The following is a 27,199-nucleotide window of genomic DNA, read 5'->3' as shown; positions in this document are numbered from 1 at the left end:
TATGGCAATGGAGATACATAGGACCACTGAGAAAAATTTTCAGTCAAACTGTGAGTGGATGGCCCAGGACAAGGTGCTGCAGCAACTAAAGAAAATTAATGTTAACAAGGCTCCAGGGCCTGACGGTATTCACCCACGAGTACTTAAGGAGCTGTGTCAGGAAATAAGTGAACCTCTGTTTCTAATCTTTCGGGATTCTTTTCTTTCAGGAATTGTACCAGAGGATTGGAGGAAGGCAGATGTGGTTCCTATTTTCAAAAAGGGTTCCAACTCTGTGCCCGGAAATTATAGACCTGTGAGCCTAACTTCCGTTGCTGGGAAAGTATTTGAAGGGCTGTTTAGGGATAATATTCAAGAATTCCTTGGGAAGAATAGTATTATTAGCATAAATCAGCATGGTTTTATGAAACATAGGTCATGTCAAACTAATTTAATTGCATTCTACGAAGAAGTAAGTAGAAGTGTAGATCAGGGTGTTGCAGTGGATGTAATCTACTTGGATTTTGCCAAGGCGTTTGACACAGTTCCACACAATAGGTTAGCATTCAAACTGAAAGAAATTGGCCTAGATGCAAATTCTTGTTCTTGGGTAGAACATTGGCTTAGAGGTAGAGAACAGAGAGTTGTTATAAATGGTAAATTTTCAAGCTGGTCAAAAGTGGTAAGTGGTGTCCCTCAGGGTTCTGTTCTGGGACCAATTTTATTCAACATATTTATAAATGACCTGGCAGGAGGCATTGAAAGTCATGTTTCTGTGTTTGCAGATGACACAAAACTAGGTAAAGTTATACAGGGCGAGCAGGATATTACTGGCTGCAGAGGGATCTAGATAGACTGGGGGACTGGGCACTCAAATGGCAGATGAAATTCAATGTAGATAAATGTAAAGTTATGCACTTCGGGGTAGCGAATGCACAAGCAACCTACACCCTAAACGGTAGTGAATTAGGGGTAATGACAAATGAGAAGGATTTGGGAATTGTTATAGACAACAAACTAGGCAACAATGTGCAGTGTCGGTCTGCGGTTGCTAAGGCCAGTAAGGTATTGTCGTGTATAAAGAGGGGCATCAAGTCGCGGAATAAAGATATAATTTTGCCTCTGTATAAATCAATGGTAAGGCCGCACCTTGAGTATGCTGTGCAATTTTGGGCACCTTTTCTAAAGAAGGATATCATAGCACTAGAAAGGGTGCAGAGGCGGGCTACAAAATTAATAAAAGGAATGGAGCACTATAGTTATGAAGAAAGGTTAACTAATTTAAATCTGTTTAGTTTAGAAAAACGTCGCCTCAGAGGGGATATGATAACGTTATATAAATATATTCGGGGCCAATACAAACCATTGTGTGGAAATCTGTTCATAAACAGGACTATGCATAGGACACGTGGTCATGCATTTAGACTGGAAGAAAGGAGATTTAGACTAAAGCAGAGGAAAGGGTTTTTTTACAGTAAGGACAATAAGGATGTGGAATTCTCTGCCTGCAGAGGTAGTTTTATCAGAGTCTGTACAGACGTTTAAACTGCAACTGGATGGATACCTGGAAAAACATAATATTCGGGGATATAATCTTTAATTATGGGGAAACAGCTTATTGATCCAAGGAGAAATCTGACTGCCATTTTGGGGTCAAGAAGGAATTTTTTTCCCTGGTTAGTGCAAAATTGGAAAGAGCGAAGCCGGGGTTTTTTGCCTTCTTTTGGATCAAACAGCAATAAATTAACAGATATAGGAAAGGCTGAACTTGATGGACGCATGTCTTTTTTCAGCCTATGTAACTATGTAATGAAGGCAGTTCTGAAGGTAAAAGGGGGTCCACCTTGTACTGGCAAGGTGTGTCTAATAAAGTGGGCAGTGTGTGTATTTTCCCAGGGCCTGGAATACTAACGACAGAGGGTAGGTTCTGCCTCTCGCCGGGGGGGATACCAAGAAGCAACTCTATATGATAATCATAAGGATAATGAGGAGGCAGTACTTCAGCTTGCTTTTTGTCAAACACATTTTGAACATTTCTATATGTACTGGGCAATGAAGAAGACTTAACAGCGGAACTAGAAGTAGGTTTGACGTAAAATTTCGGTAGGCAGCGTGGAACACAGGAATCACCCCAGAAGTTGATATCACCGATCTGCCAATTGATCAAGGGACTGTGCAACTGTGGCCACGAGGGGCCGCCGGCAGCCCCAAACCTAAATACGCAGTTCAAAGTAGTCCACTGGGAACCAATCAATACCTGGTAGGGTCATGTGATTTTGAGCTCTATGCTGCCATACATTATGTATCTTGTAGAACAATGAGAGTACAGTGCCAAAGTCATATGTTAACCCTATCAAGTCCTGTTCCTCGTCTTTCTCCAACCCTTTACCTCCCCCGATCCTTTTCAGTACAACCATTTTTTTACTCCATACAGTTTACATTTTTTATTTGATCAGTTGGATTTGATTAAGCATTAGGTTAAATTAGTTGGTGCGAATGTGGGGGGTTAGGGGGAATTGGAGGATTTAAGTTAGGGAGAATAATGTACAAATATATTTTAAAAATCTTTTTTTCTTGATGTGATTAGCTCTAGTTTAGTTTCGTGGGTGAATAGAGAGAATTTTGAGTAGTAGTGGGTTACAGTGTTAAGGAGGGAGAAAGCAAATAATATACCAGCTACAAGGAGAAGTTCTATGTTGCCGTGCTTAGCGCTAACATCATGGCGCCGCACCCTTCTGGCTGGTGACAAACAATTTAGCTATATTAACTCTAGTGTGTAGAACTTTCGATTCCGGTTCGTTATACAAAAGCATCCGGCGTTGCGGTACCTAGTGACCTTTGTACGTCATCACGTTGTGACCTAGCAAGCTGCTACTCCTGCCGCCGTCGCCGTTTGCGTCAAGCTTCCGTTTACCTCTCCTGCGTGAGACGGGCGGGGAAAAAAAAAAAAAAAAAAAAAACTGTATTCGGTACCCTGTAGGCATGGAGCCGGATTCAGTAATAGAAGATAAGACCTTTGAGCTGATGGTGAGTCGTAATTTAGGTTAAAGATACCTAAGCTTTAGCGTTAACCATCAAACGTAAGCGTTTCCCTTAAAATGTATAAATCTCGCTTTTCATTGAATGGTCCGTTATATGTTTGAATTGTAGTTAATCAAACGCATTTCGTTTATTCGTATTTTGCGTTCTCGCTGAATCCTTTCCCGGACAAGATAGGTTGAAGTCCTCGCTTTCTCCGCCCTTCCTCCTTTAGCCGCATCACTGCTGTTCGTTGTATCTCTCCATGTCGTCCAGTTCTCAGCGTTAACCGGCTGAGCCATTCTGCGTTGTCACTGGTGCTTGTGTTATTTGCGCCGTAGTAGAGGGCCTTGGTAGGATTTTATGATCTGGCGGGTGAGAGACTGGCCTTGCAATTGCCTGATCTGGAGCTACACTGTATTCCTTCGGTCTGTTTGCTGAGAACCTTAGGAGGTTTAAATAGATTCGTTATAATCGTTAATGCTATATATGTCATAGAATCGAATCTCTGAAGTCACAGCCATTCCGGAAAAATATTTTCTGATGTTTAATACGCTCTGTCAGTATTATCATACCCAGCACATTGCTATTATGTAGTTTTGTAAACTGATAGTAAATATTAGTATATGCTGACATAACAAGGATGTAAAGGGATGTAAGCCCTGTAGTACAGCATTATACAATAAGCGAAGCATGGATGCTGGTAGGTAAAAGGTACTATTATGTGTGTGTAATTTTGCTACGTTTTCATTTTAATGCATTTTCTCAAATTTCTTGCTTTTTATATACATAGACTGGTCTATATGAAATGTACAGGTCTTTGTGGTGGTGATGATAGAGTAGTGCTAAGGTACCCAGCTCCAGTCCTTGAGGGCCACAGACAGGCTAAGATTTTGGCTATCCCAACTTGAGCACATGCATGTGAATTAATGTAATTGTTTTCAGACAAGGATAAACAGAATTCCTGGTCTGTTTCAACAAAGGTTTGGCTCTTTTTGCTTCTGTGTGCCTTGGGAATGTGCTATGCAAGTAACCCTCATTTCTGTGCCCATTGGATTGAGTGTTTGGAAATCAGCAAAATCGGGCCCTCTAAAATATATATTTTAGTACTATATTGAAAGCAAAATGACAGTTTCCTATTAACAAGCTACTGTATGGCTTACATTTCATTTAAATTTCTCATACGGTTTTAGTAGTTAGTAGGTAACTACTGCTACAAATCAATGGTTACAAAATTATAGTGAAATAAGCTTCCACGAGGCAAGTAGTTGCATTATTGATGCCCTTCTTTCATTGATATGCTCAGTTTTTCACTTAGGAACTGTGCTCATTTGGTTATGAGTTCAGCAGCATATTTATGGAGGGGGGGGCATGTGGCTCTAATCAAGGGTTCAAGGATTTGTGCAAAATTAATGTAGCTGACTGCTATATTTGTGAAGAACTAATGCGCAAGTAGCTGGATAGCTGGTTAACCTACATGTAATTGGACACGTATGTTAATTATTCAATGTAGATCAGATCAGGATGTTGTGATGAACTTTATTTTTTTATTTTACAAATGGAGTAATTCGTACTTTCACTACGTTTTGTCTCGTAACAATGCTTGCCTTGAGCGCTGGAACACTGTTAAGATAAATAGTTTCATAAGTAAAAAAGGAAATATTAGATAAAAAAAAAAAAAAAAAATTATCTAAAACAGAGCCCCTTAGCCCTTCCGCTACAAGTAAAATAAATAAAAAAAAAAATAGTGTTAAAAATACGGAAAGAATATGTTGCTAAACATGGTTTTTATCTCTAATCATGTTTTGTGTATTTTTGTGGGTTTAAAAGAAGGCCCTACCTTTTCTGAACAAAATGACAATTTATAATTTGCTGGGGTTCATCAAATATGGAAAAAGGAAGTCATGGTTGAAGAAACATGGTAAAAAAGACAAAATATTTTGATCCTTAGGTTATGAAAACCCCTGGGACTGAAGTGGTTAAGTAAGATTGGCATGTATTTAGATTTTTGATATGTAAGAATTAATCGCCCCCTCCACTGTGTCCGCAGTACTGCTTGCTTTATTATCTAGCAACCCGTGCGTGGTGGCGCTCAAAGCTCCTTTCAAAGTGAGCATTAAAAATGTTTGTGTGCTCTATAAATCAGTAGCAACATCCCTGACCTTGGTAAAAAGCCTTGTGTGTTTAATTGTGCATGCAAGATGTCTTTTAACCCTTCACTAAAACGGTGTTGCTGTAAATGTGGTTTATCCCTGGAGTGGTTCCCTAGATGGTGACACCCACTAAAGAGAGATGGTCTGTCCATACAAGAACTGCATTCAACCATGCAAGTCAATAGAGCCCAGCTTACTAATCACAATATATTGTGTATTAAAACAAGAAAATAAATGAAACTGTTGTAGCGTGTAAAAATAATTCTCCAGGGGTGTCGCCATCAGGGGAACATTTTTTTTCCCGATGAGCAAGCTCTAACATTAGTTAAAATACTAGCTTTTTTTTATTATTGTTATTTTTTAAAAACGTCCTGACAAACCTATGCATGGGTGGTATCTCTCTACTAGATATTGCTGAACACTTATTGGGGTTTGTGTGACGGTGACCTATACCAAGAGCTGTAAATTAATTCCTGAAGTACAAAGTGTGTGTATGTGGTGGTGGGGGGGATTATTACCGCAGACAGAGGCTGGTGGTAGAATTAGTGCATGGAAAATGTTAAAATACCACCATCTGAAATACCTTGGTGTGTTTAGTTTTCAAAATGGTATCCCAGATAGGACATGGGTCAGGATGAGTAGATGTCAAAATTGAAAAATGCACACTTCCAAAATGTGGCCTTTTACCTCCCAAGCAAGCAGGAAAACCTGTGCATTGACGGTATCATTGTACCCAGAAGATGTTGCAGAACATTAGGCTGTTTGAAAGTGATTGATACCAGGAGCTGTAAATTCATACATGAAGAAAAAAATAATGCCCATCACAAACTTTGACAAAGGCTGTTGGTAGAATTAAAACATGGAAAGAGTTTTCAATACTAACAATTGGATTGTCTAGTTTTGAAAAATATATGGTTTGGGGATAAATTGAATTGGGCGGCTTCACAGATGTCACAAATAACACATGAGGGCAGGATTACCAGGTTTGGAAAAAAGGTTTTGAAATGGGAAAACACTACATGTTCTTATTGCACTTGCAAAAAAAAAAAACATAATACCACTGTGTATTGCTAAACTCAGAACAAATTAGTCTATTTAGCAGGGTTTTTAATTCACTTTTGTAGAGTCAAAGTATTTGTGTGCATTCAAATTTTCACCATATTTTTTTTTTTTGATAAATTAGATATCAAACTAATTTTTAGCAATAACATTAATGGAAAGCTTTCTTGTCCTGAAATAAAACCACATATTTGTGTGGGCATACTAAATAAGCAAGAAGAACGCAACAGCTGAGCGCTGCAAGAATGTTAAAACAACCTTGATCACAAAGGGTACAAAAAGCCTGGTCCTTAAGGGGTTAGTATTCATGGGGGGCACTGATGAGAATTGCCAGCATTGGTAAAATGATTGGATTCCTCTTTAGTATAGGTGCTAGTTATTGTGGTATTAACTTTACACTTAATAAAATGTTATATATAGAGTATTGGACGCTTCTGTACAGCTCTTACGATATGGCATATTGAAAACAGACTGCATGAGTAAGGGTCATTAGATTATAGTGAGTATAATGTGGGGTCTTGAAGGGGAGAATAGATTTTCTTTTCAGAATTCAGTTTTCTTTTGCTGAAAATTTAAAGTTGGAATAAGTGGGAGAGAGGCACTGGAAACATCCTGATTTATGGTTGGGAAGAAGTGATAAGCATTGAAAAGGGACACGAGCGCCAAAGCCAAGAGTATTTGGCGTAAGAGCTGATGTTTAGGAGGATTAATTCTGTAGCAAAGGGTCAAACGTTAAACCCTTTTAGTCCCATGAGGACGTACAGCTCTGCTTAGCCCTTTAGGAGGTACAGACTAGGGTTGCAACAACTAATAGATAATCGATAATGAAAATCTTTGCCAACTAATTTCATTATCGATTAGTTGAATCGATTTTTATCGATTATAAAATGAGGGTTTTTTCAGAGCAAATCAGTTTGTGACTCACAGCAGCAGTTCCTACTTACCAGTCCCTCCCTGCAATCACTGCCGGAGAAAGAAAGAAAGAAAGAAAGAAAGGGGCCTTTCGGCAGTGACTGCAGGGAGGGACAGGAAGAAAGGGGTGGGGCCAAATTATTAATTGGCCCCACCCATTTCCTATAGTGTCCACGTGGCTCAGGAACCCATCTGAGTATAAAATTAATATTTCGGGTGCTGAAAGTTAGGGGCGGTGGGGGTTAATTTAGGGGCAGTTAGTTAATGGGGTGTTTAATGTTAATTTAGGGGCAGTTATAGTTAATGGGGTCTTTAGGGTTAATTTAGGGGCAGTTGTGGTTGATGGGGTCTTCAGGGTTAATTTAGGGGCAGTTGTGGTTGATGGGGTCATTAGGGTTAATTTAGGGGCTGTTATGGTTGATGGGGTCTTTCAGTTGTGGTTGATGGTGTCTTTAGGGTTAATTTAGGGGCAGTTGTAGTTGATGGCGTCTTTAGGGTTAATTTAGGGGCAGTTGTGGTTGATGGGGTCTTTAGGGTTAATTTAGGGGCAGTTGTTGATGGGGTCTTCAGGGTTAATTTAGGGGCAGTTATGGTTAATGGGGTCTTCTCTTCAGGATTCGTTTAATGCTGAGGACTGAGGGTTAATTTAATAAGGTTAACTTACGGTGCAGTTAGTTAAAGGGGGGCTGTAAACTAAGGGGAATCTAACCCTGTATTAACCCTGTATTTATTTATAAAAAGTATTGTCTGTGAACGAGTCTGCAATTCTGAGTGCACTATGGCATATCTGGGGAGGACGGGGTGACAAATCAGGGGGTTTAAGGCATATGTCTGGAGGGCGGTGTGGCATGTCTGGAGGGCAGTGTGGCATGTCTGGAGGGCAGTGTGGCATGTCTGGAGGGCAGTGTGGCATGTCTGGAGGGCAGTGTGGCATGTCTGGAGGGCAGTGTGGCAAGCCTGGGCTCAAATGTGCATAACTGGGGGCAGGTTGGGAAATAAAAACAAGAAATGCATTTTTATCAGGTTTTTTTTATTCTGCCGTTTGTTTTTAACATCCTACGCTACTTTATTAAATTATTTTAAATAAATGAAACATTTATGTTTTTTTTATCCGATTTAATTGAAAAAATAATCGGCCAACTAATAGATTATGAAAATAATCGTTAGTTGCAGCCCTAGTTACAGACATTTTTGCAGTGGGAGGCAGATCTCCCTGCCACTGCACAGGGGATCATGCATATAGAATTCCCGATCATGTAATCGGGCATTCCCTTCCGGAAGGTAATCGGAGGACAGGATATGCCCTGCATAGTCAGTCTAGAGTCCCTACTTGCATTCTAAACGCCCCTCTACTGGCTGATCACACACATTGCAATTCCCAAGTCAAGTCCATAGACACCGGCTTGTTGATTGGTGTGATGAGTGCAGGGAAGAGATGGAAAAACAATTCTCTTCCTGCAAGTGTAAAAACAAAAATAATTTGTACATGCCTAATCAGGGGATGTTGCGGAAATCATTGTTCAGCAGGGGCACCCGTGTAGAAGAAATTAAGAAAACTGCAAACTTTTTTTTTGTGGTTTCTTCTTAGGTGTTTGTACATACCAGCACTCACCATTATTATTTTTTGCATGTTTTAATGGTTTCAAATGAAAGCCCATGAAATCTCGAAAAAAAGGATTTCAAACACAGGTGTCCAGACTGTATTGAAGCTGTACAAGGTAGAAGGGGGAGAAGCCAGTGAGCTGGAAGTTGCAAAAATCCAACTGAGTAGATACCTGAAGAAACTGAAAAAAAAAATGACTAGGAAATTAGCAATATCTTGTTACAAGATTAAGCTAAATGGCTAATAATTAAAAGAAACTGTAGGAATGGCAGCTACAGTTTGCCACAAATAGTGTAAGTAATGCACTTAAATGTAGAAATCCAAAGGTGACAAAGATGGTAATTTAAAGAGATGCTTTCACAAACTACATCTCGCATAACGCTCAATGAGTGATAGCCCACAAAAACAGGAGTACCAGCAGGGTGTCATACTGTCAAAATTTGTTTTTCATGCTTAGATTGGGTGTCTTTTTCTGTGTTTATCTTGCAATATGTTAGTGAGTTTTGTGCACTCTGTGCTAATATACACACACTAAATGACCATTAATATGAAGTTGTGCCCCCCCCCCTTGCAGCTATAACAACTTAATTTCTTCTGGGAAGACTTTCCACAAAGTTTTGGAAGTTTTGCCCTTTCATCCAGTAGAGCATTAGTGAGGTCAGGGACTGATGTTGCACGAGAAGGCTTGTAATGTTGAATGAGAGGGCTTGGCTCATAATCTCCGTTCCAGTTCTTCCTAAAGGTGTTTGATGGGGTTGATGTCAGGTCTATGCGGGTCAGTCAAGTTCTGCCACACCAAACTCATCCAACCATGCCTAGGGCACAGTCACGCTGAAATATAAAAGGGCCTTCCCCATACTGTTCCCACAAAGTCAGAAGCATAGCATTGTTTAAAATGTCTTGGTATGTGAAAGATTACGATGTTCCTTCACTAGAGGGGCCTTGCTAAAGCTGGCACAATGCAATGCTTCTTCTCTTGGCACCCGCCAAACCCAGACTCTCCCATTACTCTGCCATTAGACTGCGTAACAGAGAAGTTCAGTGGAGCGTGTCTTATGCCACTTGACCCTATGCTTGGGAATGTACTTGGTGATGTGTGGCTTGCATGCAGCTGCTCGGCCATAGAAACCCATTCCATGAAGCTCCCACCGCATAGTTTTTGTACTGATATTAATGCCAGTTGTTGGCAATTTTTATGCACCATGAGTCTGAGTGACCTCCCTCTGACTTTTTACTTCTTCTGCTTCTACCTTCCACTTACAGTTGGAATACATACAACAGTGGTGTAGTAGTAGTTTTATGTAATTGCAATAGAGCCAGTGTCAAGCAGCTATTTGCGATATAGCCATAAAGAGCAAACCAGCATGTCTGGCATATGGAATGCTACCACATATGGCCGGGCTTGACAAATTTGTTTTGAATCTAGGAGCCAGCTTAAAAAGATTAAATTTTCTTTAATATATTTGTGTTTTTCACTTGGTCATTAACCACCCCTTTATATTTTTGCCCCTTGTGTATTAATGCCCCAGCCCCTTGAGTATTGATGTGTTTTGCCCCACAACCTTGCGTATTGCCCCCCTTTGTGCATTTATGCCACCACACCCATGTGCATTGATGTGTTGCCCCTAGCCAACCCTCCTCCCTTGTGTATTGATGCCCCCACCCCTTTTATGGTGGTTAATGTGATACCCCCATTTAGTATTTGTGATGCCCAACCACCCTTTTGTCTATTGACGCCCCCACTGCCATGTGTATTAGCCCCAGCCACACACCCCTGTTTGTATGGATTTTGTAATTTCAAAACCCAGCCATCCCCCTTTTTGAATTATTTAAGTTTTAATATAGGTCCACTTTCCACAGCACAGTGTGTGTGCTTGAATTTTTTTTTAGGCGGCCGGAACGCTGCTCTCGCGGTCCGCACGTTGAAGTACATCCACATTGGCTTATGTGCTGCCCCATCTATTGGATGAATTTTTAAGGCTTTTAAGAAAATAGTTTATTTTTACTGTTTAGTATGTTTTTTTTCTTTTCTATACCATTTGATGCTATGCCTGGGCTTTTTTAATAGGTATTTATGACTAGCTTAAAGGATCCCGTGTTGCTGTATACAATAATGCAGAGTAGCACAGAAGAAAGCATATATATATATAAAGCCATCATATGCCACAGCTCTGTACAGTGGATGTATTTTATTCTCCTTCAATTAACTTCCTATGTCTGCAGACCAAGAAGGCCACCGTTGTAGTCGTGTGTTATTTGGGGTGACTTTTCTCCTCTACTATGCCAGTCTTCACGCCAGTACGGAGTACAAGGCTGGGTGTTCTGAGCTAATCTACTGTTTACAAGCCAATGTGTTACTATATCAGTGTGTTTGTCAGTAAACTGAGATAATGTATACTAAACTTGTGCATTCATTTTTGTACAAACTTTATTTTTGTTTCGTGATTCGTACAAAATGATAAGGAGGGCGATATCTGATGAAAACAAACTGCAAAAGTGCTGAAAATTCATCCTGATTTGGCAATTCGTCGCCATGTGTAGCTGTCATTACATGCTGTTTTGGCGCTCATTCATGAGGTAAAGTGGGAGGAACTGTGTGGAGGCGGGTACATATCAATTACTGATAAAAGTATCCAACATAGAAAACCAGAAGAACAAAGGAAAATCATTAGATGTATAAACGTGCTGACACTATTTTAACTTGTAGGTAGCAGCAGTTACAGACTGATTAGAGTTGGAGTGGGAAACGGTGCCGGTTAGTTTAGCAGAGGCTGTGATTGCTCATTGCTCACCTACCATACTGCAAGTTAATAGTTTATTTTGTTGCTGAAAATGTACTGTTGTGGGTTGGATAGGAGAAATTGTAGTGCTGTAGTTTGTTACAGGGACTGCGGCAGGGCTTTTCCCCCTGTTCCTGAGTGGAGTTTAGTTGATTAAGACATTTGCCCGTTTATCCTACTAGCCTCTAATTTGTGGACAAGTGTTTTTTTGTTTTATATATCATCGTTCTATTCTTTATTGATAAATATTGGTGGCCAAGCCAGGCATTATAATATCATGGAAATTCAGTCCTGCTCCACAGTGCTGCATGTGTCTATTATCTGCCTGCCCAGGCCCACTGCTGCTTTGAACATCCTTACATCCTTTTTTAATTTCCCTGATTAAGTTTGAGTCCAGAAAGTGTCAGGGCTCTTCCCCTTTGGGAATGCCCCCAGAGTTTCCTTCGGAATATTATTATTATTATTAATAATAATAATAATAATAACAAAAAAAACCCTGACTTTTTTTCTGACCCGAACGGCCTGGAAACAAAAATATGAATGCAGCAAAAAACAAATGAAAATTTCATCCAAAAGGATTTTATTCACTGTGCACAAGTCTGATAAATGCCCATGACAATATTGTGTAAACAGCTTTAATCAGAAAGCAATACAATATTTTTAAAAGCTAATTGCTAATTGTTAATGTAATAAGAAGATTGGGAAGGAACTCCACCTTAGCAAAACAATCCTGGCCTCCTGCCGTGAAAAATGTTGCTGACCCGCTGGCACCCAAAGGGTTAAATATGTCTGTCTTCTTTATCGGACCGTATGTATCATACTGTTTACCTCATTGCAAAGATTTTGTTGTGATATTGGTTCATTGAGTTAAAAAAAAAAAAAAAAATCCCCCTTCACAACAAAGCTTGCGATGCAGTGCATTCGTGACAATGCCGTACATGTACGGGCTGCTTTAAAATTGCTGCAATTACGTAAGCCTCACTAGCCGAGGCTATTGGGAGGAAAGTAGCCCCCTCCCCTGAAAATGGCTAGCTAAAACAGATTTAGGAAGGGATCAGCCATCTTATGCACTTCAATGCATATGAAATGCATATGAAAGCTGAGAGATCCCTTTAAATGTATATGGTATCCCATTACAAATGCATGGGGGATTACTTCTGCCCTCTATCCAGCTATTTTCCATGCAGGAGATGTGTTCTCCTTGCACTTAATTTTATTTCCAGAAGTCGGCGCCAGCGGTGGCTTTGAACTCTTGAGAGCCCCATGAACATATAAAAGACTCCCATTGATTTCAACAGATATACTTTACTGCCACTGATTGGCTGCTTAAAGTAGCCAATCAATATCGCTAATCCTTGGACCACAGGGGGAGTGGGGAAACTGCAGCTTCTCTCTAAGGTAAATAAAAGTTCTTGCATTAAGAAAGTACTTTCATATACATTGTCTAGAGGGCTTCCATTTATGGGGCAAGGGACCCATATATATTAGTGGGGCAGTATTTCCTTGATGATGGTTTTACTTCCAGTCTAGCCCTGTATCTTGCATATCTGGTTAGAGTATTTAAACTGCATTGGAGACTTTGCAACATTTGATTTGTGTATGATTCGTACTTCTCTTGCCAAGACATTTGAGATATATGCACACACACGGATATATATTCTTGTTCAAGGCTGGGCAAACCCCAGGGGCCACCGTGCCTGCAAATTTAAATTATTTTAAACTTGCGTCTTAATTCTTATGAATGTATCACTTCCCGTCTCCTGTCCTTTTGCATACTTTTGTTCAGCCTTGTTAGCTTTAATAGTTCAACTGATTGTTTGCGATGAATCTGCGCATGCATGATTACTTGTCCATTCTTCTAACTAGAAATACAGTAGTAAGTTGCCTGCCTGAATTAATTTTGTGGCATCTAACTGCTTCCTTTCTCCCTTCCTTTTTGTCACCCTGCAGTGTTCTGTGCCAAGGTCTGTGTGGCTAGGCTGCTCCAACCTTGTTGAGAGCATGTGCGCACTGAGATGCCTGCAGAGCATGCCCAGTGTCAGATGTCTCCAGGTGCCCTTCTTCTTACTTGTTGTACATGTTATTTGTGTGCTATGTGCCGTGCTATTCCTCTATTATTGTTGATGTGCTCTTTAGTTTGCATGTTCATTAAAAAAATAAATCTGATAGTTTGGCATGCTTCACTTGTACTGTTAAATACAATTGGATTAGTAAATTATCCTTGTGCATTCATCGTATTAGAGCACACATACTTGGCGATACAATTAGCTGATGTTCGTAAGTATATGTGTGTGTCTATACTATATTCTGTCGTTATTGGACCTCAGAGAAGATCTATGACTACTTAGAATATTTAAAATATACGTAGAAATACCAAGTGAGAAGTTTTATCTTTTATAGTATTCCACGCAGGGAGACTGGGAGATGCCTGTTAATGGCTTTACATTTTGAAGTATTTTCCATCAGTTCACTGGTAATGGCGCTGAAGTTAATGGCGTTTCTGGTATATATGCATTTCTATTCTTAAAAAGTTAGACTGAATTCTCATTCTCTTATAAAGTTAGACTGAATTTGATGCGCAGTCTGTAGGCAACTTATATTACCACACACTTAGTTTTTAGTTTGTTTCTGGACAGCTTTCTTTCTACCAGTGTGGCTACCTTTACTATTCTCTAATTGTACTGAGGTTACTACAGGTTAAAGATTCTGTTTGACAACCATAATATTTTAGTTTTCATATTTGATGCCTTATGTTTATTTTTGGTATTGTTTAAAAGATTCACTTGCTATTGGCAAAGGGCTGGCTATAAAGTTTATCTAGATAAACAAGCACGTCACCACAAACCTTAAAAACTCAGCACGTTAACTACATTTTCTGTAAAATGATTTATGTAAGGATTTTTTTAGATTCAAAGTATAGTTTGATATTATAGACTTTCCTTTGTAGAGTATATCTTTTTCCAAAGTTAGCCTTTTTATCCATTTCATGGCAGTTAAAACAGCTTGTTCGCCTGCTTCACCCTATTAGCTTAAATAGAGCTTAGACTCATGAGTATGTTCTATAAGACGTGCTGAGGTGTTCCTGAATAATGTGGCATTTAGGAACACTCGAGTAAGTACGCATCATACAGGGTCATTCCTCATGAGGAAAATGTCAATCCACGGGTAATCTGGCCGTATGAATTGTAGCAGCTGTCATCATACTAGTATACCCTGTAGTCTACTTTGTGGATGTCCCCTCTTTTTTTCATGAATACTACACTATGTACCAGCACATTGTTGTAGTAGTAGTAGTAGACTATGAAGCTTAACAGTGTCTTCAAAACTCCAATAAGTTGGTGTTTTATAGAGTAACTTAATTAGTACATATGAGAAGCATATTTTTTTTTTTATTTCAACCCAAGTGTGTGTACTGTAGTGTCCTGCATGTATGGCGCTGGAGTGGGGAGGGAGGCGCGTATGGTGCCGGTGGCGCCGGGAGGGGGGCCCCGTATGGTGGCGCCGCAGTCGGGATGGGAGGGGGGGCCCGTATGGTGGCGCCGACGTTGGGAGATGTATTTGTATTGTTAGCTTGTGCTTGTGTGTTGGTATATAGTGTTGTGGATGTCACAGTATGTCATTAGCATAGTACTAGAGTGTGTGAATTAGTATATGGTGTTAAGAGTGTGTAAGAATGACGGTAAGCATATAAGCTTGAGTCTTTGTGCATGGTCAGACTTGTCATGTAGGGTTTAACTCCAGTACTGAAGAGTTCTGTTTTGTGTCATATTGCCCCAATAAAAATCCTTTAACTGCAGACCAGTGTGCAATGTGGATGCACATTGCCCAGGCAGCCATGTTGGGAATGTCTGAGGCCCGGGCATCAAATCTTGTAAGAATAAGTTTTAAAAGGAAAAAATATAATATAAGATTCTCGTGTCAACCTGGACCATTCGAATATTAAAAAGTATTAGCAACTATGCTGATTATAACTATTATAATTATTCATTCCCTTTGACCTTCTAAATCTTGCTTAGAAGTAGGTATTTCCCAAGTATAGTTTGTTACTAATGCATATGGTTTTTTTTGTGTGTATCTCCAATATGAAATGCATTGATGCATATACACTGAAAATCCTTGCCGAGTAACATGGCATTTGTAAAACACCCTTATAACTAAAGCACACAATTGTATCACAAAGGACTTTTAACACATTGTGCACACCTCAAAGAGCACATACTATTCTCTTCGGTTAACTCCCTGATATCTCCCTTAACTAGTACCTATGAACACCCCTGTTTGTTTTACAAGTTCTGTGTCCACTCTCATCTTAACCCACCCCTTCTAAGTTTTTTGCTTTTCTTTGATTGGTGGGGAGCTTTAAGATGGTAATCTAGAAAGCTACGTCTGACTGATCTGCATTTGTCAAATGGCCCCACTAACCAGGGAGTAAACTGATGCGATACTCTGACTGAACCGTATCTATCTATTAGATCTATATAAGTCCAGCTAATTTACTGCTGATGAAATTCTCCCATACCTCTGTGTTTACCATTTTGTAAACCCGTGAACTGTACTTTTTGTATTTAGGAAATTAACGCCCGAGGAAGGGACCTAACAACTTGGCCTTGAAAGCTTGCAACCAAACTCTCTATAAATGGTATAATTTTAACTTTACTTCTTCTGGTTTTCCATGGCTAACAACGTACAAACCTTTTGATCATTTTTTTCTTTGAGAAAGAAAGCAGGCTTCGAAAGTAAACACATGGCTTTCCCCTTATACAGAAATCTTGCACCGTCTTGTAATCTCCATGAAAGTTTTCTTTTGCACACAATATCAGGGAGGAGGTCAAAAAGAATGTTCGGAGAATGCATTTCTGCTGTTCTTGCACCCAGAGGTAATGAGCTTGGCATTGCACAGGGTATTGTTAAACTTTTGAACAGCTACTTTGCAATGAATGCTCATTTTTTGTAGCTCCCAATGAATACCGTATTTATCGGCGAATAACATGCACTTTTTTAACTAAAATATGAAGCTGAAACCCTACCTGCGTGTTATACGCTGATAAATCTTAGAGCCAGTGGCGGAACTACCGGGGTCGCAGGGGTCGCAACTGCGACCGGGCCCTGGAGTTCTGCCAGTCAGGGGGGGCCCAAGGGGTGCCGAGCGGTTGCTGAAGACGACCGCTCGGCAACTCTCGGGCCCCCCTGACTGACAGAAATCCAGGACTCCTCTGCTGGCGGCAGCCGCCGCCGCCTGCCTCAGCGCTTCAACTCCTGTGTTGGAAGCTTGAGGCGTTTGTCTCGGGTGCCCGCGCTTCACGCTGGGCGCCGGCATATGACGTCAGACGCCGGCGCTCAGCAGTGAAGCGCCGGCACCCGAGACAAACGCCTCACGCTTCCAACACAGGAGTTGAAGGTAAGTGACCGGGGTGGGGTTAGGGAGAGAGAGGGGAGATCCTGAGAAGGGGGGTTAGGGAATGAGAGAGGAGATCCTGAGAAGGGGGGTTGGGGAGGGAGAGGGGAGATCCTGAGAAGGGGGGTTAGGGAGGAAGAGGGGAGATCCTGAGAAGGGGGGTTAGGGAGGGAGAGGGGAGATCCTGAGAAGGGGGTTAGGGAGTGTGTGTCTGAGTCTGTGTCTCTGAGTCTGTGTCTCTGAGTCTGTGTCTCTGAGTCTGTGTCTCTGAGTCTGTGTCTCTGAGTCTGTGTCTCTGAGTCTGTGTCTCTGAGTCTGTGTCTCTGAGTCTGTGTCTCTGAGTCTGTGTCTCTGAGTCTGTGTCTCTGAGTCTGTGTCTCTGAGTCTGTGTCTCTGAGTCTGTGTCTCTGAGTCTGTGTCTCTGAGTCTGTGTCTCTGAGTCTGTGTCTCTGAGTCTGTGTCTCTGAGTCTGTGTCTCTGAGTCTGTGTCTCTGAGTCTGTGTCTGAGTGTGTGTGTGTGTGTGTGTGTCTGTGTCTTACTGTGTGTGTGGTTTCCCAGATAGCAGTGATTCTGATGAAGTTTTTTTTGTTCAAAAATGGGGGTGCGTGTTATACACCAGTGCGTGTTATACGCCGATAAATACGGTAATTGTTGTGCTACATTGCTTCCGGAAACAGAAATCAGTAGAATATTTCAACTTGGGAAAGACAAGTTGCACTAAGCAACCCTGCTCTTTGAGCAAGATGTCCACATTAAAAAATGTCCACTTTGACTCTAGAGGGCCAAACATTTGATAAACCTATTTGTTGGAAAGGTTTACACTGGTTGGTTTGCCATAGACCTCGAACGTGCTACTTTTAGCTTTGTCTGCCCATCTCACTTTTGACTGCATAGAGCAGCTGCAGCTTCTCCCTTGGGCAAATCTTCTGAGAAGGTGGCCATCAAGACCTAGATTCAGGACATTTCCACCAGCCATGTTAAATAATAATAAAAAAAAAAATGTTGGCCTTATGTCAAAAATCTAAGTTAGGTTATAAAAGTGATTTTATTGGTGCAGTGAAAATCCATTGGAAATGTTTAGCTTGTGTTCAGGTTATTGGACTATGTGAGCTGCTGTATACCTTTTTAATAAACATCAAGTACTTAACCATTTTAGTAGATAACCCTTCTGTGGCAAATGGATCTGGCTTATTTTAATATTTTAGATCTGTTTCTTGTTTCCAGCTCAGTATGGGTACAAGAAAATAAAAATCACTCCAACCGTATTTTGCCACAGACTAAATGTCATGAGTTGTTGCTTATGGCCATAAAAGTACAGATCTTCACATTTAAATCCTTGGACAAAAGGAAACAAATATAGTTGGAAAGGTGGTGGTGTAAGATTTTGGGAGGTGTGTCTTTATGGATGTGGGGGTTCAAGCCTAGATTAACTTTTCAAATGCAATATGTACTCACTAAAATTACTAACCATCTCCTCGCCTCTAAAACAAAGGGCCACTTCTCACTACTTATTGTTTTGGTTCTCTCTGCAGCCTTTGACACAGTTGACCACCCACTCCCACAACAAACCCTTGATGCCCATAGCATCCTTGATAAAGCGCTTTCTGGCTCAAATCTAGGGCTGCAACAACTAATCGATAAAATCGATAATAATCGATAATGAAATTCGTTGCCAACGAATTTCATTATCGATCAGTTGAATCGATTATTATCGATTATAAAATGAGGGTTTTTCAGAGCAAACGCTCTGAAAAATACCCCTCATTATATAATCCGTTTAGTCTGACAGCAGCAGCTCCTACTTACCAGCCCCTCCCTGTAATCACTGTGACAACTGGCCCCGCCCCTTCCTTCTCCCAGAAGGCCAGAACCACATGACTGTGACACTCATCTAACTGTAAGTATAAAATTAATATTTGGGCTGCTGAAAGTTAGGGGAGGTGGGGGTTAATTTAGGGGCAGTTATGGTTAATGGGGTGTTTAGGGTTAATTTAGGGGCAGCTATGGTTAATGGGGCTTTTAGGGGCAGTTATGGTTAATAGGGTGTTTAGGGTTAATTTAGGAACAGCTGTGGTTAATGGGGTGTTTGGGGTTAATTTGAGGCAGTTGTGGTTAATGGTGTGTTTAGGGTTAATTTAGGGGCTGTTGTGGTTGACAGGGTCTTTAGGGTTAATTTAGGGGATGCTGTGGTTAATGGGGTGTTTAGGGTTAATTTAGGGGCACTTATGGTTAATGGGGTGTTTAGGGTAGTTGTTTTGATGGGGTATTTAGAGTTAATTTAATTTAGGGGTAGTTATGGTTAATGGGGTGTTTAGGGTTAATTTAATGAGGACTGAGGGTTAATTTGATTAATTTAATAAAGTTAACTTAAGGTGCAGTTAGAGATAAAGGGGGGCAGACTAAGGGGAATCTAAATCCTGGGGGCAGTGAAGATTAATCCAGTACTTATTTATAAAAGTATGGTGTCAGTGTGCTGTGAACAGGTCTGTGACTCTATGAGGGGACTATGAGATATCTGGGGGGTATAAGGCATATCTGGGGAGGACGGAGTGACATATCTGGGGGTATAAGGCATATACATTATATAAGGCATATGTGGGGGGGGGGGCAGTGTGCCATGTCTGGGGAGGACGGAGTGGTGTATGAGGGTGTATAAGGCATATCTGGGGGTAGAGTAGAGTGGCATATGTGGTGAGGATGGAGTGGTGTATCGGGGTATAAGGCGTATCAGGCACAGTGGCATATGTGTGGGTGGAGTGGCATATGTGGGAGGCAGCCTGGAGTGGCATATGTGGGAGGCAGCATGAAGTGGCATATGTGGGAGGCAGCGTGGCATATGTGGGAGGCAGCTTGGAGTGGTATATGTGGGAGGCAGCGTGGAATGGTATATGTGGGAGGCAGCGTGGAATGGTATATGTGGGAGGCAGCGTCGCATATGTGGGAGGCAGCGCGGCATATGTGGGAGGCAGCGTGGAGTGGTATATGTGGGAGGCAGCGTGGAGTGGTATATATGGGAGGCAGCATGGAGTGGTACATGTGGGAGGCAGCGTGGCATGTCTGGGAGGCAGCGTGGCAAGCCTGAGCTCAAATGTGCATCAATTGGGGGGGCTGGTTGGGAAATAAAGACAAGAAATGCATTTTATCAGTTTTTTTTATTCTGCTGTTTCTATTTAACATCATTTGTTTATTAAATTATTTTAAATGAAAAATTTACATTTTTTTTATCCGATTAATCGACAAAATAATCGACTAACTAATCGATTATGAAAATAATCGTTAGTTGCAGCCCTACTCAAATCCTACCTCTGATTGTACCTGTAGTGTCCCCTTCACTACTGCTATCAGGGCTCGGTTCTTGGACCTCTTCCCTTCTCCATCTACACCTCTTCCCTTGGACCACTGGTATCTTCCTTTGGCTTCCAGTACCACCTAAACACAGACAACACCCTAATCTACATTTGCTCTCCTTTTGCACTCTCCCCTAACTCGCCTCGCTGACTCTTTCTGGAGTCGCATTATGAATGGTGTCCCATTACCTCAAGCACACCATCTGCTCTGTCCACAACTCCTGATATGTCTATTTTTGACAACTCCACCATCCAACCAACACACCAAGCTATCTTGCCTTTGTGTCACAAATTCTGCTGCCTTCACCAGAAAAACATCTCCTGAATATGCTCATTTCTTAAACGAGACAACCAAAATATTAATCCACTTCCTTTGTGATCACATCTGGATTATTGCAACTCTCTACTAATTGGTCTCCCCATCTCCTGCCTTTCAGTACTCCAATCCATACTCAACACTGCAGCTAGACTAATCGTCCTTTCCCACTGTTCCTCATCTGCTGCTCCACCCTTACCTACATAGCACTTAATTCCCTAAAGTAATTTTTAAAATTAATTGTAATTAAGCAGTACATCTAGACATTATCTCAAGTTAGATCACCCCTTTAGTCATAAAGATAATTAAATTTGTTGATGATCACGTTGTTGAAGTTTTAATCTAAATGTGCAGTATAATCTGAACTCCCTAATTTTTAATTATTTTTTTTTTACAAATTAGTTTTTTGAACTACAGTTGTGTGTAAAACCAATTCATACCAATGAATTACATTTACTGACCTTCACACTTAAAGGGACAGTGTATAGTCCCTGACAGCACCACCAAAGAAGACAGTGTACCGTATTTGCTCGATTATAAGACAATGTTTTTTCCAGAGCAAATGCTCTGAAAAATACCCCTAGTCTTATAATCAGGGTAGTCTTATAATCAGACCTCAACTAGGTCTGACTATGAGACTAAGATCCAGATCCCCCGTAGCGATGCAGTGGACCTGGATTCTCCTGTCTCTCCCTCCTCCAAACAGCGGGGGTTGTCTGCGTCCATCGCGCAGACCTTCCCTGGCTGTCAGAGATCAGTGTTCCCCGTGATCTCTGACAGCCGGGGAAGGTCTGCGCAATGGATGCAGACAACCCCTGCTGCTAACCGCACCTCCTCCCGGCTGCAGCGGAAGTTGTCTACGCGAATCGCGTAGAGCTCTACACGCTGCCCAGACAACGCACCGGGGACTCAGAAACACCGGTAAGTTTGGAGGATGGAGGGGGAGGGAGTGTTAAATGTGGGGCATAAGGCATTTCTGGAGGCAGAGTGCTCTGTGAAATGCCTTTTAGCACCCTTAATGCCACTCTGCCTCCTGAAATGCCTTATACCTCCCTATATGCCACTCTGCCCCATAATATGCCTTTTAACCCCCTAAAGGCCAGAGTGGCATTTAGGGGTATAAGGCAATTCTGGAGGCACATAGGGGGTTAAAAGGCATATCATGGGGTATAAGGCATTTCTGGAGTGGCAAGCCAGGGGGTAGATGTGCATAACTGGGCGGGCAGGTTGAAAAAAAAAAGGAAATAAAAACCAAACTATTTTTCTCAATCATAGCTTTTATTAAAAAAAAATGTTCGTATAGTTTACATGAATTAACATTTACTGGTAAAACTTTTTTCCTATAGGGTTGTCTTATATTTAGGCTTTTTCTTTTTTTCATAAATTATTCAGATTTTGGGGGGTCGTCTTATAATCGAGCAAATACGGTATTTAATGAGAATATATATAATAAACAGAAGCACTTTCCGTGCATATGCACAGAATATGAAGGTTGAACACTTCTACCGCACAGAAAATACTTGGTGTGTGGGAGAAGCGGCAAATGGATATTGCTTATTCCCCTCCATGTATTTGTAAAAGGGATGTCGCAAAAATTTAAAGGGACAAGGGGGTAACCAGCCATCATTTAAATGAAAGTTCATATACATCTTTAACCCCTTAAGGACCGGGCTCATTTTTTCTTTTTGTACCCTGTGGGACCGAGGCTTTTTTAATACTTTTGTGGTGCTTGTGTTCAGCTGTAATTTTCTCCTCACCCATTTTGTGTACCCACATAAGTTATATATTGTTTTTTTTCAGGACAAGATGGGCTTTCTTCAGATACCATTTTGATCGTATCATCTTATTTACTATAAAAAAAAAAAAAAAAACATGGTGAAAAATTGAAAAAAAACACATTTTATGACTTTTATTTGAAAAATCTTTTACTCGCCTAAAAAAGTAAAAAAACTAGCTAAATAGATTCTACTACTTGTCCTGAGTTTAGAAATACCCAATGTTTTTGTGTTTTTGCTCTTGTTTGTAAGTTATAGGGCAATAAGTACAAGCGGCGTTTTATGATTTCCCAACCTTTTTTAACAAATCTGGTCAGTCTGCCTCCATCTCCTCTTTGGAACATCTTTGAAGCCGGTTAACTCAATTTAACCCATTCAAACCATATATTTTTGAAAACTAGACACCCCAGGGTATTTCAAATGCTGTCATTTTAACCCTTTCCATGCAACAGCTATACAACCACACTTTGTCAAACTTTGTAATAGTAATTTTTTTTATTTTTTTTTTCCACACAAATTGTACTTTTAGTTATAGATATACAAGTTCTGGTATATGTCATTGTCAAACAACACCCAAGTGTGTGTTCAGGAACATCTCCTGAGTACAGCGATACCCCACATGCATGGGTTTGTTAGATTGTTTGGCTGGTAAAGGGCTACTTTTGAGGCAACACAGACTTTTAGCATCTGGTCGTTCTGCCTCCATCTCCTCTTAGGAATATCTTTGAATCTGGTTAACTCAACTTAACCCCGTCAAACCATATATTTTTGAAAACTAGACACCCCAGGGTATTCCAAATGCTGTTATTTTAACCCTTTCCATGCACCAATTATACAACTACACTTTGTCAAACTTTGTAATAGTAATTTTTTTTATTTTTTTTTTTCCACACAAATTGTACTTTAGTTATAGATATACAGGTTCTGGTATATGTCACTGTCAAACACCCCCCCCAATGTGTGTTCAGGAACATCTCCTGAGCACAGTGATACCCGACATGCATGGGTTTGTCATGTTGTTTGAGATTTAAAATGCCACATTTGGGAAGTGCGCTTTTTCCATTTTGGTCAGTCTGTACCTATGCCCTATCTTTGAGCTCGGCCACTCCAATTTACCCCATCAGCCATTTTTTTTTATATATTAGACACCCCTTGGGTATTTGAAGTGCTTTTATTTTAACTCTTTGTTGAGATTATTGAGAAATTTTAGCACTTGCTCAAAATAATAAATTTTATTTTTTTAATACTTTTTTATATTTTTTTTACACATTTGCTGGTACTGGATGGTTCATCTAGTGACATCACTGCATAATTATTTTTAAATGTTAGCACTTTTTTTTTTTCCTTTTTTTTTTTTTTAATATTTTACTAATCACATTGTGATTAGAAAGCTGGGCTCCATTGATTTGCATGGTTGAATGCAGTACCTGTATTCAACCTGCAAGTGGAGCCAGAGTTCTCTAGAGGGTCTGGAGACCATCTAGCGAACTCTTTCATCTTTATTGTTTTTTTTCCCGGTCCGCCGCCATCTTGCTGATGGCGAAGATCACCGGCAGCTGCGGCTGTGACTGCTCTCCGGAGCGGTCACAGTCCATCCTCGGGTAAGTGTTTGGTGTCGCTGGATGCCTCCTGATCGAGGCATTCCAGCGACACCATTTAAGTTTAGGAGGTGATCGTTGATCGCCTCCTAAACGCTTTTAAAACGGGCGTCCGCCGCCATACAACGACATTGTTGCATTACAGCAACGCCGTTTAAGCGAGGAAAGTGATCGTTGATCACTTTCTAAGCTTATTAAATTTTTTGACGGTTCAGGACCGTCAAAGGTCATTAAGTGACCGTTTTTCCATGACGGTCCTGAACCGGCAAAGGTCGTTAAGTTAAGAAACCATCTTGTCTTTTAAAAATTGGTTTTTTTTTATTTATTTTAAACTCAGAAGGGAGAGTCAGACTTAAAGATACGGCAACATTTCTGTATCCTGTCGTAATGTTTTTACAGTTTATCACCAGGGTTTTCTGCCTAAGTATCTTTTTGGATTATTTTATATACATACATACATACATACATACATACATACATACATACATACATACATACAGAAGGATGTGTATGAACAAACCTGAGTTGTTTAAGGAAACTAACCTGCCCAAAAAAGCTACGACCAAGACCAAGCAACTGGAGTGATATAAGAGGACTTTACTCGATTGTAGTGTAGCCAAGAAAGAGTAGGCAATATAATTTTTAAGTAATCTGAGTAGCAAGCCACTCTCTAATACTTCCAAAATACCCCAGTAGCCTTGCTTTATCAAGCAACTCAAAAACTTAAAATATAAAAAGTTTATGAGCTGTGCGCTGCTCCAGAGTAGATGTGTCTGATGCAGGGTAGAAGATCCACCATTCCCATTTTACACATACTATGCATTAGCGGGTGAAGGGGCAACAAAAATATCATTTGAGCCAGCTGCAGCAATTTTTAAAAGTGGCATTGCTGCTAGTCCTATTATCAGGTCTATTAGAACTTGGCAGAAAGAGAGGGGAGGTTACCTTTATGGGGCACATGAGGAAAGCGGTACATTTCTTATGTGATGCAGCCTTCAACTCTGACATGGTCGCTATGGCTTCTGCTCTCTCTGCCGCAGTTAGAGCATTATGGATGAAGTGTTTGGCATCTTCTCTGAAGGAGCTGGAGTCCCTTCTTGTATTTCCTGGCTAAACTGGACTTTCCGGGTGTCTGTTTTCATCTGCTCATTAGGAGAGTCCCCCAGATGTATTTTCCAGTGGTCATCCCTTTGTCTGAAGGAGTGTAGCATCTGCTGCTTCACCTCCTACCATTCACTCTGCCACACCCAGCCACATTGAGAGAAAAAAAGGCATTAAGATTAAGTGTCATACCTAGATGGTCAATTGTTGATGGCTGCTTTCGTTGGGTAGGTTGTTTTGTTTTATTTTATTTATTTATTTTTAGCTTCTGCCAGCAGTGAGACGTTTAAGATGGAGCATGCAGAGAGATGGTACAGTCTGGGAGGAGGTTTTTTTTTTATTTTTTTTTTTTAATTTTATTATAAATAGTCTCACCAGACAACAGCTGGTGAGGCTGAGATGTGTGCATATGGTCTCTACTGGAGATTGCCCAGCCTATGAACTTAGAAGTGCAATGAAGTTTTTGGAAAACAGGTTGTATGGAGCTGAAGGTGTGGTCAGGCAACCATATGGTTGCATACCCAAACGGACAAGGGGTACAAGAATCCCCAGGAAAGATGTTTTTTTTTCCCCTCTTGCCAGAAAAGGATCCCTGCTGGCTGTGTGCACTCTTGACCAGGGAGAGTTAGTCTGACTAGCATACATCTTTCCTAAATAGTCTGCCACTATTTGCTCAGATAATAACATCAAAATGGAGATGTCTGGTAATCCTTATAGCTCCAGACTGACCCTAGAGGATTTGGTATTCTGAGCTACAGATCTGTGATCTTTCTTCACCCCAATCCATTCTATCTGAAATGGACAAACTGTCTGTTGAATGGGACATTCTAATGAAGGATTAGAATAGGAATACCTGTTTAAATATTTGGGAAGCCTTCAAATCTTGGATATTTCCACCTGGATGATACTGGGGTTTTCTCCAGCATGGGATCGGCAAGTGTTAATCTCAATCTTCTTTTTTACATTTCATGTCTTGGTGCAGCGTTCATTTTCAACCAGTAGATAGTGCTACTACTGCCTTGGGTGCAGCAGTTTATGAAGGCAGCAGGATTGGTCCAAGGAAGAGATTCTAATTTCTTGCTTGGGATCTCTGTGTGGCCTCACTACTGCTTCCATTGCACCAGTAGAGGAGGTGGCTCCACTAAATATGGTTCTGCTAGTAAAATACTAAGGGAGGCCCAAGCCTTGTTCAATGACCTAATTTATCTCAGATTTTTCTGTGAAGATAAAATATCACTAGAACCTAAAGTGTGTGTGTGTGGTCAGGAATCAGAGTTTTCGCTGGCCATAAAAAAAAAAATGGAGGCACAGTTACATGCTTCTGATGTGAAGAAACCCATATATATATTTGTACAGGTTAAAAGAGTGGTGGAGGTCCTTAAGTTTTAGGAATGTTTTGTAGAGCAGTTTGGAAGAAACCCAGAAGATACCATTTGGTCCTTGTTTGATATATTTGTTGCTATCTCCTCTTTCATGCTACCGGCAACAACTTCAAGTTTGTCTTGGTTATTCCATTAAAGTGAAAAGTGGATGTTTTTAAAGGCTATACACTTGAATCCTGCCCTACAAACATGGGCAGAATTTGCTTTTAAATGAAAAACATTGTTAGCCAAGTGTTTTTCTGTTTACTATAGTTTTTATATAGTGTGAAGCAGTTGTCAATGGAATTCATCATTTAGTATGAAAAAATATGAAGTATTAAAGCGCATATTTTTTCTTCAAAATTTATGGGTATTTATCTATTGTCATTTTGACATATTTTGTGCATCTTGTACCATAACAATGTCATCTGGTAAAAAAGAAAAAAATGCTTCTGGAACACGTTGCAGTGCTGCCTTGGATTTCTTAGTATGTACAACTGTAGAATCGGACGCCAAGTTGTTATTTGTAACATTCCCCGTGTACAACAGTATGCAACTTGCATAGCTTTGGGGAATTAGGGTTTTTATTTTATTTAAGTGAGGGATGCAGTTTTTTGGTTTTGAAAGGCTAAACTGTTGTGATGTCATGAGTGGTTTCTCTCTGCCACAAAAGCGCACAACGCTCATAGACCATCAGGGTCAATATAGACCTCTTCGGCTCTCCGTTAGTGAGGTGATCACCCAAAGATGTCACAGGAAATGAATGCCTGAACCAATGTTTAAATATTTAAATCCCCTGAA

At 40.6% G+C, this 27,199-nt stretch overlaps 1 protein-coding gene across 2 annotated transcripts in view; it reads left to right on the top strand.

Annotated features, from left to right (window-relative positions):
• Nucleotides 1-2,792: 2,792 nt before the first annotated feature.
• FBXW11 (F-box and WD repeat domain containing 11) overlaps nt 2,793-27,199 on the top strand; it is a 42,920-nt gene continuing 18,513 nt past the window's right edge. The window contains exons 1-2 of one of the 2 annotated variants that reach the window (XM_053465377.1): nt 2,793-3,006; nt 13,455-13,556. In XM_053465377.1, the coding sequence (XP_053321352.1) occupies nt 2,962-3,006; nt 13,455-13,556 (147 nt within the window). In that variant the 5' untranslated portion in view covers nt 2,793-2,961. The remainder of the gene's footprint in view (nt 3,007-13,454; nt 13,557-27,199) is intronic. The other variant, XM_053465378.1, reaches the window with a different exon arrangement.

Source organism: Spea bombifrons, chromosome 4 (assembly GCF_027358695.1).
Source record: "Spea bombifrons isolate aSpeBom1 chromosome 4, aSpeBom1.2.pri, whole genome shotgun sequence".
In the NCBI taxonomy this organism is placed as follows: domain Eukaryota; kingdom Metazoa; phylum Chordata; class Amphibia; order Anura; family Pelobatidae; genus Spea; species Spea bombifrons.
This window is presented reverse-complemented; position numbering and strand designations above follow the sequence as displayed.